Below are 12,334 nucleotides of genomic sequence, written 5' to 3' on the forward strand. Positions count from 1 at the left end.
TTCATTCCTCGCCCTTGGCGATCCTTTCTGGTATCCTTCACACTAGAGTCAGCATATCCTATGGCTACAACCAACTCAGACTATGGACTCATCAACCCTATAGGTCATCCACATATAGTAAACGGGAAGCTCTCATGTCCTCTCACGGGTTGGTTACTGGTCTTGAACGCCCATGAGCCCAAGTCTATCCATATGCAACTCTAAATGGTCCCACAATGTGATTCATGTCCCCTCACGTATATAACTCACCGGTTCTAGAGAACCTCAACGTATGATGAGAATTTTCTTTAACATTGTGAATGTTTTTCTTGAGATCTTTAGAGATGATTTTTCGATTCACGGTTTTTCTTATTTGGAGTGCCTTCCCCATCATACATTGATATTGAAGATAAGACTAAAGCTTCCCATGATAAGCACATCTTGACTGAAAGGTATACCCCTCATTTGTCTTCCTTGTTTAGCATGCATGCATTGAGGAGATTTCATTACTTAAGTGTGGGGGGGGGGTATAGCTTCGTTGTAGATTTTAACTTTGACTTTTGATTAGTATACATATTCTTTCAATTGCTATGATGTGTGAAATGAGAGTGATTTTGATACCCATCATGAACACATAAAAACCCTATTGAGAAGAAGGTAATTTGTATATATGTTGAGATGATATTTTCTTTAGAAAAATTAAAGGCCCTTAACTTAAGGCGTTGGACCATCTATGTGTTTTGTGGATCCTTGTTTCTTTGGCTAGAAGTTGAGATCAATTTTGTGTATGGCATGACAAAAGAAAAGAAGAAGAAAAAAAAAAGAGTAGAAAGTAAAAGTTGAATTCCTTGGAACTAGACAGGGCACTCCGACTCAGGAATCAAGGTGACTTGATCAAAACTCTTAGGAATGAGATTATTGAAAAGAACTCTCGCATCACTATCTACGTGGCCATATGCAAAGCAAAGCTACAAAGTAACTTGGGTGTCTGGTGTTTGCTCCACCATGTCATTCAAGCCAACCGTAGTGGAGTAATGTAGAGTTCACTACTCAAAAGAAAAGAGAGAGATAAATACAAGTGTCATCAATGCCTTGGTAAAATTGTTTGGTCAAAAATACTTCAAAACCTTAGTCCTTTGTCCCCTTACTTTATGAGTGGTTTTGCTTAAAGGAGAGGTGTACTTGAAAGATATAAGGTGAGTCTTTGATTGAGATATATGCTAAGTCTCAAGAATCAATATGGGGTAATAAAGTTCAAGTGTGGGGGATCTTAAATCAATGGTGAGAAAAATTGTCATAGCTATAGATCTTGTATGAGTACTTACCAATTGTTAGAGTTGGAATTTGCAATGTTTTATTTTGAGCTAAAATTGGAATTTTGGATGTACATTCACTGCAAACATCCACGAGACAAAACTCGTCCTCTAGGGGTAACCTAGTGGTTTAAAGGCCTGTTACACATGCGAAGTGTAACCGTGATTCCTACGAAAGTGAGTTATGATTTATTTTGTTGCACTAGTTTCTTACGTGCATTTCTATTTTTCTTTAATTTTTGCTTGAGGACAAGCTTAGTCTAAGTGTGGGGGAATCTGGCGCCGTTGCAGGGGATCAAACCCGGGTCACCCGCGTGACAGGCGGGAATACTTACCACTATAAGAAAAACTGTGAATCGAAAAATCATCTCTAAAGATCTCAAGAAAAACATTCACAATGTTAAAGAAAATTCTCATCATACGTTGAAGTTCTCTAGAAGGTTTTGCATCTTTCATAAGATGAATATGATGCTGTTCAATTGAAGAGCTTAGACCTTTGATATGAGTGACAAACCAACCCAATGCTTCTCTATTATCATTCAACAGTGTGATCAACTCTTCTACTTTGTCAAAAGTTAAATCAAAGACAACAATGACAGGAAGATGATTATCTTGTCCCAGGAAAGCATACTTCAAATTAGAAGGCAACTCTTTCAATTCTAGTTTGGGGGGTTCAATTATTGAGGGCTTGGGAGTGGAGATGGAGAAGGATAGAGGTTCAATAGGCTCCAAAGGTGTGTGAAAATTTAAGACTTCAGGAAAGAAAGTTTCACTATCATCATCCAACATACCCATACATTCTTGAAGTTCAGAATCAAAATCAATCTCAAAGTTGGTAATCAAATCATTAGGAAAATCCAAAGACTTCTCAAGCATATTGATCTCTTCTTCTATTTGTGGTTGTTTCCCTATCCTAAACATATTAAACTCCAAAGTTTCAAATAGTGTTTCAACAAACTTAGGTACTGCTACAGTAATTGGCTCATCCTCAACTTCTATGGGTTTCTCAGACAAACCCTCATTAGGAGATACTTGAATACTCTCCTCATCACAATGGTCACTAATCTTGCTCTTTTCATTAATATGTGACTCACCTATTAAATACCCTTTCCCACTTCTCAATGCAGACACAGAATTAATTGAAGCTAAAGAAGAAGGGGAGGATTCAACTTGGTTGACTTAATTTGGTAAATTTGATGGTCTTTGTTGAATCTGAATCTTAGGATTTAACTTAGGTTGGCTAGGCATTTTACCTTTTTCTTGCTCAGACAAAGCATTTGTAAAAGTGAAAATTTGTTTTCCCATATTATGCATAGAAGTCATGAAGGTGCTAGAAAGTACTTCCATATTCTTCTCTAAAGTAGAAAGACAAGAAAACTCTAGATTATTACCTCTATTGAAACCAAATGATGATTGATTTTGTGCAATGAGAGGCATATGAGGCACACTAGGTGGATTGGCAAGCCTAGCTAAATTAGCATTATGAAAATTAGGGGCTTGAAGGAACTGGACATTTTGATTATGAGAAAATTGGGCACTTTGTTTTTGAGGGGCACCAAATTGATTTTGTGTGAAATAATTGCTTAATCCATTTTGGTTTTGCCCTTGAGACCATGAAAAGTAGGATGATTCTTCCACCCAGAATTGTACGTGTTACTGTACGGGTTTGGAAACATGGCACTGACATTTTCATGTTGGCCTCCAGAATAGCTAAGGCATTCCTCAATTACATGCATAGGAGACTGACACCATGCACACGTAGCAATAGATTTGTCAATAAAATGTGCTTGACTAGGTGGTGGTGGTGCAGCTTTTACTACCAAAGTCATTAACTTTTTCAAAATATTATATAATTGTGCTTCCTTATGAACTTGGCTATCAACAAAATATCCCCTACTAGTCCTTTCAGATTCTTGGGTTGACTCCCATTCTCTAGTTCTATCTGCTAGGTCTAAAAGAAATTCCCAAGCTTCGGAATCATTAGTGAACGATGTAAATCCTGTGGGGCACATAGATTCCAAGAGTTGCTTTGTTTGATAATCGATACCCTCATAAATTATTTGGCATAAATGCCATAATTCTATACCATGGTGAGGGCATTCTTGGAGAAGGCTTTGGAACCTCTCCATTACCTTAGCAAAGGACTCATTGGGATTCTGACGAAATTGAAGAATATCATTTCTTATTTTGTTCGTCTTAGAGAAAGGAAAGAATTTATTCAAAAGTAGGATAGTAAATTGCTCCCATGTGTAATGCTATCCCTAGGTAAGCTATAAAGCCACTTTTTGGCTTGATCCTTTAATGCAAATGTAATGAACCGTATTCTTACAGCATCATCAGTGAGTTGTTGTACCTTCATAAGGACACAAACCTCCTCAAACTCCCTAAGGAACAAATATGCATCTTGATCAGATAATCCATGAAATTGGGGTAACATAGACACATAATGAGATTTAAGCTCAAAATTATTACCCCTCACAACAGGTAAACGATACCTGGAGGGTTGTGCAGATCTGGTTGGATAAAATCTATCTCTAAGACTCTTAGATGGAGGTGGCGGAGGTAGACCTGCCATGGTCAAGGTAGACACTCGGACAATTCTATTTATGGAATCAAGAGTCCAGACACACATGCACTAACCACCTAATGCAATTAATGGCTCTTATGAAAGAATGAGATTTTTTTAAATAAATAAACTAACTAAAGAATAAAAGAAAAGAAAATAACAAAAACGAGGGGAAAGTAGTGAATTTCCCACCACAAAGATTGAAACAATGATTCCAAAGCTGTAAGGTTGCCGTACAGATGAGTGTTGTATAAGTTTGACAGCAAGGGAATCCGTATAGTCTTCAGAACCACCTACAATCGAATCCTGGGGATTCCGCAGTAGAGTGGGGACTACTATACGTTTTTGTTTCTACTCAAGTTAAGAGTAATATCTTTGAATTTTTTTTAAACACTTCAATTTACCTAAGAATGAGAAAAATAAAGTGGACTAATACCTCCTCGGCAATGCCCCCAAAAACTTGTTTGTGAAATTAAAAGTAACCGCAAGCGCACGGTATCGTGTAGCTAACGGGTCGATCTCAAGGAGATATGCCACTTAGAATTCAACTTCTTAATAGTAATGCTAGAGTGGAATGATTTAATTTTTGTTAACGAATTAACTAACTAAACGATCATAATCTATATATCTAATGCAATCGAATTGAAACGAAAAATAAAGGAAATACAATCAATGCATAAATAAAAGACCGGAAAAAAATGCAAACAATAAAAATAAAAGGAAAAGGGAAGTGATCCGAGAGTCAGCTCTGGATCGAGGGAAGGGGAGTATAATAATAATGACTTTGACCGTGGACCCTTTTCCGTAGCTTATAGTCCACCGATCGGGGGAACGGATATTAAAGAAGAAAAAAAACAGTGCAGAAAGTAAATAATAGAGCAATAAGCAAAGCAATAAAAGGAAAAGGAAGCCTTAACTAAAGAGAGGCACGACTGTAGGCATCTCTGATCAAGAATCCAAGGGAAGGGAGAACAATAAACAGTGTTGAAAGTAAATTGCAGAAAGTAAATAACAGAAAGTAAATTGCAGAAAGTAAATAACAAAAAGTAAATTGCAGAAAATAAAATGGAAACCTTAACCAAAGAGAGGCACGACTGTAGGCATCTCTGATCAAGGACCAGGGGAAGGGAGAACAATAAATAATGCTTAATTTAAATCCTAAATTAAGAATATGGAGGGGTAGATAGAAGCTGGAATGGAGGGAGGAGAGAAGATTAATAAAAAAAGGTTACTTACTTGCAAATTGAACAAACGATTCGAATCTCAACCAACCCTAACAACCAAATCTTGATCTAGAATGATCTAAATATGCAATTGCTAGACCCAGAGAAAAACGAATCTAAAAACTTGAAACTTAAACTTGAATTGCATTACATAAAAAAAATTAAACCTAAACATTCAATCTAGAAATTTAAATCTTACAAATGCAAGCAAAGAAAACTAGAGAAAGCCTAAATAAATTGAAGAGAGAAGAAAGAATGCTTCTACTAAGCTCTAGAACACATTCTCCTTTGATGGAGTATGCTCTCCTTTTATAGAGTTTACATGAGGTATGAGGCATGACTGAATTTGAATTTGAATAAAACTCAGGGTTCTTATCTAACTCAGCCAATTAGGGTTTTGACGTACCAATCGTGCCGACTTAGAGATATCAGATGCATAATTCCACCATTGGATTTTAGTTTCAAGAAGTTGTGAAGCTCTCCTCCAAAAATCAGCTCGATCCGACACCGGATTCCCGTTCGATGAAGGGCTTGATCAAAACTGTACAGAGACATTCAAAAACGGGATTTTTGCCTCTTTCTTCTCTAAATATAATTCTTTTTCCTCTTTTTCTTTCTTTAATCAAATCACAAATAGGAAATAAAATATTGAGGTATGCAAGGACTCTTTCTCCATTTGGACTCTCTCAATAATATCTATGTATTTTTTACTGATAATTTATAATCTCAGCCGTAGATCAAATTTGCCTTCTTTATTTCTTCAATATTTCGGTGTTGGCCCATAATCACACATCTCTAGCCCATTATGCTCTAGATCAGGCCCATTTTTGCATTTGAGAATTTGAATGGATTTCTTGACGTGTAAAATTGCATGATTCAAGCCCAAAACTCCAAATATTTGCTTAAATCTTGAAAAATCCTAAAATCTGCAAAAACAACATAAAACCCAAGGTAACTTCACTCTAAGTGTATAAAATGCATGCTTTATGCCATAAGATTTCACACATAAATGTGCTCATCAGACATCTCTTAACCCCATCATTCTACCAGTAAGGCATCATTTTTTTGCAAAATTTGAAATGAGGGGGAAAAATGGTGAAAAAAATTAAATTTATAGGCAATCCCAAAAACATGTTTGTTTGGTTAAATGGAGTGAAAAATTTGGGCACAAACTTCTATAATTTAAGAAAACATATCTAATGATGTGGCATGAGTAATATAATAAAAGTGGAACCTATACTTGTAATTTTTTCATAAAATTTTTTATTTACCTATTTTCCACCATATTACAGTGGATTCCACATGTATTGTTTTCTTACTTGTTTGGGATAATTATTATTGCCCCTTGTACTATTGCTTAATTACTACTATATTCTCTATACTTTTTGAAATTACTGATTCAACCTTAAACTTTTCCTATAATTATTGATGCCCCTTGTCGTTAAGTTTCATTAGTTAAGTAATGATGTGGCATCTTTTATTTATCTATGATACGAGGAAAATTGCACTGAACCCATTGGACCAGGTTCACAGCCTTCGCCCTGGTTAGACCACAATTGGGACCCACCTTAACCTAATCTAAATGGTCGTGAAGGCGCCGCACTTTAGCTACCAGTCACGAACGACCTCCCGAATCTTGCGGTAGGCGAAGCTAACTTGTAAGAAGCAACTATTGTTAAGGCGGAGAGGGAATTGTGCTAAGATCTGTAACTACCTGCACCCCTGGATATCTAGCGCAAAACCCTATGATCGGACGGTCATCTAAAGAGATCGAGAATTCACTCAACAGTCGAGAATTGGAGGCAAAATCTATATAAACACATCAGCAGCAGCCGTCTGTGGGAAACGCTTCAAGAAGTTGCCAAATCAGCAGCAGCCGCAGTGGCTCAGCGAGAATTGAATCTCCGTCCTCCTGATGGGAATGATCCATTGGATATTCCTAAAGGAAGTCGAGCCCAAGAAGTTCGTCAAGATGGAGTGGATGGCAACGAACATGAAAACCATTTGAATCTTCTTCAACAGCAATTGGATCAAATGCAGGTTCAATTCTTAGAGATGCAATATATGCTCTGTACAATGTTCAGGCAAGTAGTCGCTCCACAGGCTCTTGATCAGTTGGAGTCTAGAAGACGTGCGGGAGAAGCAGATGGGAAAATATCTCTCGCACGACGACCCTCGAAAGAAGGAGACAGACAACCGACCGAAGGCTAGAATTTTGGCCCGTATGGATCGGAGGGATCCCCAAAGGCGAGTCCGAGAACTGATAACTGGGGAATTACCCAGGAGAGACGATCGGTATGACAGGCCGCAAGCTAGCCGAACTGAATCCATAACGAGATTGCCAAAAGGAGTTCGCACTCACTCCCCAACATCTAGATGTTCGGGTCGAGAAGCCATTCGAGCTAATGATAGACGATCCTTGCATATTGGTCATGAGCTGGCTGATATAAATCAAAGATTAGGGCAGCTCTCCCGAGGGAGAAAGACGGATGACATATATTTGGTCATCAAGAAAACTCCATTCGTGGAGGCCATTGTTGAGTACGAGTTTCCACACAATTTTCGACTCCCCACGTTCACTTTGTTCAACGGTTTGGGAGATCGCATTGCCCATATTAGTTACTACCAGCAGACTATGGCGGTAGCAAGGAACTCTGATGAAATTCTATGCAAAGTGTTTGGTTCCTCCCTAACCAGGGCAGCATAGAAGTGGTTCTCAAACCTTCCTTCGGGAAGGATTGTCAATTTTAAGGATTTGGCCCGAAAGCTTATCGGACATTTCCAAAGTGACATTCAGATTAAGAAGACAAAGGAAACCCTATTTATGATCAAGCAGGGGAAGAATGAATCAATTCGAGAATACCTGAAGAGATTCAACAAAGTCACCATGGAGATTGAAAGTTTGGACGAATAAGTGGCCAAAACTGCTTTGTTTACTGGACTCACAAATCGAAAGTTACTGGAGTTACTACCTCAAGATATGCCTACCACCTATTCAGAATTGGTACAACAGTGTCAAAAATAAGCAAAAGTGATAGAGATACTTGACACATGTTAAGGAGAGCCAATAGCGCTCAGCAAAGAGAAGAAGGCTCCCGAACGGAGCCAGAAATAGAAGCAGCCCATCATCGATCGGGCCAGAAAGCCACGATCGACTTGGAGACGACGCTCTCTCGATCAAGATGATTACACGCCCCTGAACGCTCCTCGATCGAGAATCTTGATGCAAATCAAGAACCCCAAGATATCTTGAAATGGCCATAAAAATAATATCGAAGACGGGAGAAAAAAAATAGGGAGAAATACTACCGTTTTCATAAGGATTACGGGCACTACACAAATGAGTGTAGACACCTAAAAGCTGATATCGAGAGATTAATAAACCAGGGACACCTCGCCAGCGTTGTTAAAGGTCGAGAAAACAAACAAAGGATGACCATCGAGAAAAGGGAACGTTCGGGAAGCAGAGAGCACCGGGTTGAAACTCCGAAGTCAAAAAAGGGGAAAGAGGTGGTCGGGCCTAGCCAATCCCCTATTCTTACGATATTTGGAGTGACCGAACCTAAATCCCTAAGGAAGCTAAAGGCGAAGTCAAAGTTTGTGGGAATAAGAGAATCCTATAAACGAAATAAATTGGAGGAGAATCCCATCACCTTCGATGAAGAAGATGAATTGGGGGTATGCCTACCTCATGACGATGCGATAGTAATCAAAGTTGAAATTGGGCGACGAGAGGGGCACAGAGTCTTAGTTGACACGAGATCTTCGGCTGACCTCCTATCTTACAAAGCTTATCAGAAGCTAAGGATCGAGCAAGAACTAATGAAGCCATCATGCACTCATCTTTACGGATTCTCTGGTTCGTCGGTCGTAGCCGAAGGGTCAATTCAGTTGGACCTTTCAGTGGGAAGTTTCCCGAAAGAATCCACTATTTGGGTAAATTTCCTGGTCGTTCGGGACCTCCCTGCTTACAATGTTATCCTCGGTAGGCCTTCACTAACAAAGCTAGGCGCGATAGTTTCACCTAGGCATATGAAGATAAAGTTCCCAACTGAAAAGGGAATTGGTCAAGTAACATCGGATCAGAGGCTTTCCCAATAGTGTTATGTAGCCTATCTCAATGATAAGCTGGACTTGAAAAAGCCACAGCCTTACCAATCCAGGTAAGAGACGATCAGGATGAAGACACCATGCAGAGACCCGAACTCGTGGAAAAGTTAGAACTAATCCTGTTGCAGCCAGGAGACGAAACAAAAGCTACTCATATTGGGTAGAGCAACTAGAAAGCTTTAAGGAAGAATTAAAGGCGTTCCTTTGGGAAAGCATAGATGTGTTTGCATGGTCAGCCGACGATATGCCAGGTATCGACCAAGCGGTAGCCTAACATAAGCTCTGGATCAACTCAAACATCAAACCAGTAATTCAGAAAAGACAAAACTTCTCGATTGAAAAGCACAAGGCAATCAGAGGAGAGGTCGAGAAGCTAAAGAGTTTGGGCTTTATTGAAACCATAGAGTGCCCAATGTGGCTGGCCAATGTTGTGATGGTGAAAAAATTGAACAAGAAGTGTAGAATGTGTATTGATTACACAGATCTTAACAAGGCGTGTCCAAAGGACTGTTACCCACTCCCCCAAATAGATCTTCTGATCGATGCAACTGCAGGTTACGAAAAGTTGAGTTTCATGGATGCTTATTTTGTATACAATCAAATCCTAATGAATAAGGAAGATGAGAGATTCATGGCCTTTATAACCGATTAGGAAAGTTATTTCAACAAAGTCATACCATTCGGGTTGAAAAATGCGGGAGCTACCTACCAAAGGGCTACGAACAAGGTCTTTAGTAATCTGATCAAGAAAAATATGGAAGCATATGTAGATGATATGCTAGTAAAAAGTCTCCAACGGGCAGGGCACATTGCGGATCTCAAAGAAGTATTTTCTATTGTAAGAAAATACCAAATGAAGTTGAACCCGGAGAAATGCGCCTTCGGAGTATCTTCGGGAAAATTCCTAGGGTTTATGGTTTCCCAAAGAGGAATCGAAGCAAAACCTATCAAGATACAAGCCCTGATCAACATGGAGCCTCCAAAGACTGTTTGGGATGTGCAATGCCTAACGGGACGGATAGCGGCTTTAACCTGATTCATTTCACAGTCGGGAGAAAAATGCTTACCTTTCTTCAAAGCCCTGAAAGATTTAAGGGGAGGTAAAGAGGCTCGGTGGACAGAAAAATGTCAGAAGGCATTCGAGGAACTAAAGACCAGGCTCGGGCGGCTACCTTTGCTCTCTAGACCTGAGAAGGGAGAAACCTTACAAGTGTATCTAGCAACTTCACAATCGGCCGTAAGCGCAGTTCTCATTTGGGAAAGGGAAAAGAAGTAGTGGCCTATATATTATGTCAGTCACGTACTCTTGGACACAGAAACAAGATATTTGGTGATTGAGAAGCAAGCTCTGGCGCTTATGATAGTGGCTCGAAAGCTAAGACCATACTTCCAAGCTCATGTGATTAAGGTATTGACTAATTTTCCTCTCAAAATGGTTTTATTTAAACTTGATTTATCTGGAAGAATGGTGGCATGGTCGGTAGAGCTGGGAGAATTCCAGGTGGACTTCAAACCCCAGACCGCTATTAAAGCACAGGCCTTGGCCGACTTTATAGTAGAGTCAACAACCCCGATCGAGGAAGAAAACCAATCAACACTCTCGAACATGTGGCATATTTATGTCGACGGTTCTAGCAGCAAATACGGATCGGGGGCAGGCGTCTTATTGAAGAGTCCAAGGGGATTTCTTATTCGATACGCTCTAAGGTTTGGATTTGAGGCAAGTAACAACGAAGCAGAATATGAGGCTTTCGTTCTTGGGCTTCGACTCGCTAAAGCTCTAGCAGTAGCAGACATGACTCTATATAGTGATTCACAACTCATAGTCAACCAAGTAGAAGGAGAGTATGGAATAAAAGATCCTCAACTACAGAAGTACCAAGAGTTGATTCGTAATCTCCAAAAAGAATTCTGAGATGTTAAGGTATGTCAGATACCTAGGAAGGAAAGCACTATAGCAGATGAATTTTCAAGGTTGGCCAACGCTAAGGAAAAGACCCTAGGACCATCAGTCTATATCGAGGAATTGTGCTTCTCAAGTGCTAGGGCGAACGAGGTATCCTATATAGAAAGAAAAAGATCTTGGATGGACTCGATCGTGGAGTACATTTGAGATAACAAACTTCCCAAAGATTCAAAAAAAGCTCGATCCATTAGAGTCCGGGTGGCAAGACACACCATTCCGAATAGGAGGCTCTACCAAAGGTCCTTTTCTGGACCATTACTTAGGTGTGTTGGACCAGAATGAGCCGAAACTGCCTTGGCAGAGGTTCACAAAGGAATTTGCGAAGCACATATGGGCAGTCGAGCGTTAGCACATAAGATCCTCTTGTACGGGTAATATTGGCCCAAGATACAAGAAGATGCCATGAGATACGATCAGTCCTGCAATCAATGTTGTGAAATCCAGCCCTAGCCTAACCCTAACCCTGACCCGGAATCCTTGATGTTTGTAGGTCCGAAGACCCGAAGTGGAGGAAGGAAAGATCTGTGGGCCCTCTCAGTAGAAGACATGGTGTTTGATTCCGAACCCATGGACATTGATGATGGTGCCCCTTACTTGGATGCACTGTCAATGTTTGGTAAGAAGCTGCACCTTGAAGAGGGGGAGATTAGTTGATGTACCTAATGCACTTCCGAACTTGATTCGAAGGTAATTCTCTGATCTAGACTTGTTGATTGAGTTATAGGAGAAAGCCTAAGTGAATTTGAGTTGACCTGACCTTCCAATTCCCTCTCTGAAGTTGCTATTCTTGCTTGGTCGACTGGTTGGTTGACTGGGCCAGTCAACCAGCTGGTTATTAAATACGAAAATAATGATTTTTGGATTATTTTATGCCTTACTTAAGGGAACCTCGTAGTTAGAACCCTATTCTATTCCTAGAGCCTCCTGAGAAAATGGAAAGAGCCTCCTTAGACCTCTCCTTGGTAGTGGTGAAGTATTCTTACAAGAATCACTGCTTCTCTACTCAAATTTCTTCTACAAGGTATGTCATCTCTCATTCTCTCTCTAATCTACTCTGACCTCTTCTCTTTTTTGTTGTTGAGACTATGAATATGGTGTTGCAACCTTGCAACCACCTCTTCTTTGTTTCTCTCCTTGCATTTGTATAAACCCCTCTCACTCTATCAATGTTGTGCTC

The 12,334-nt window shown here is 39.8% G+C and overlaps 1 protein-coding gene across 1 annotated transcript; it reads left to right on the forward strand.

Annotated features, from left to right (window-relative positions):
* The first annotated feature begins 10,656 nt into the window (after window positions 1-10,656).
* On the forward strand, window positions 10,657-11,106 carry LOC149022441 (uncharacterized). Its single transcript, XM_089147626.1, has one exon. It carries the CDS (start codon window positions 10,657-10,659, stop codon window positions 11,104-11,106), a length of 450 nt encoding a protein of 149 aa, XP_089003752.1.
* Window positions 11,107-12,334: the final 1,228 nt, after the last annotated feature.

This window comes from Hakea prostrata, chromosome 3 (assembly GCF_041222555.1).
Source record: "Hakea prostrata isolate BN-2017 chromosome 3, UWA_Hpros_2, whole genome shotgun sequence".
NCBI lineage: Eukaryota > Viridiplantae > Streptophyta > Magnoliopsida > Proteales > Proteaceae > Hakea > Hakea prostrata.

Excerpts from the sequence above, each read along its gene's own strand:
- LOC149022441 (XM_089147626.1), top strand. The coding sequence starts at position 10,657 with ATGGTGGCATGGTCGGTAGAGCTGGGAGAATTCCAGGTGGACTTCAAA.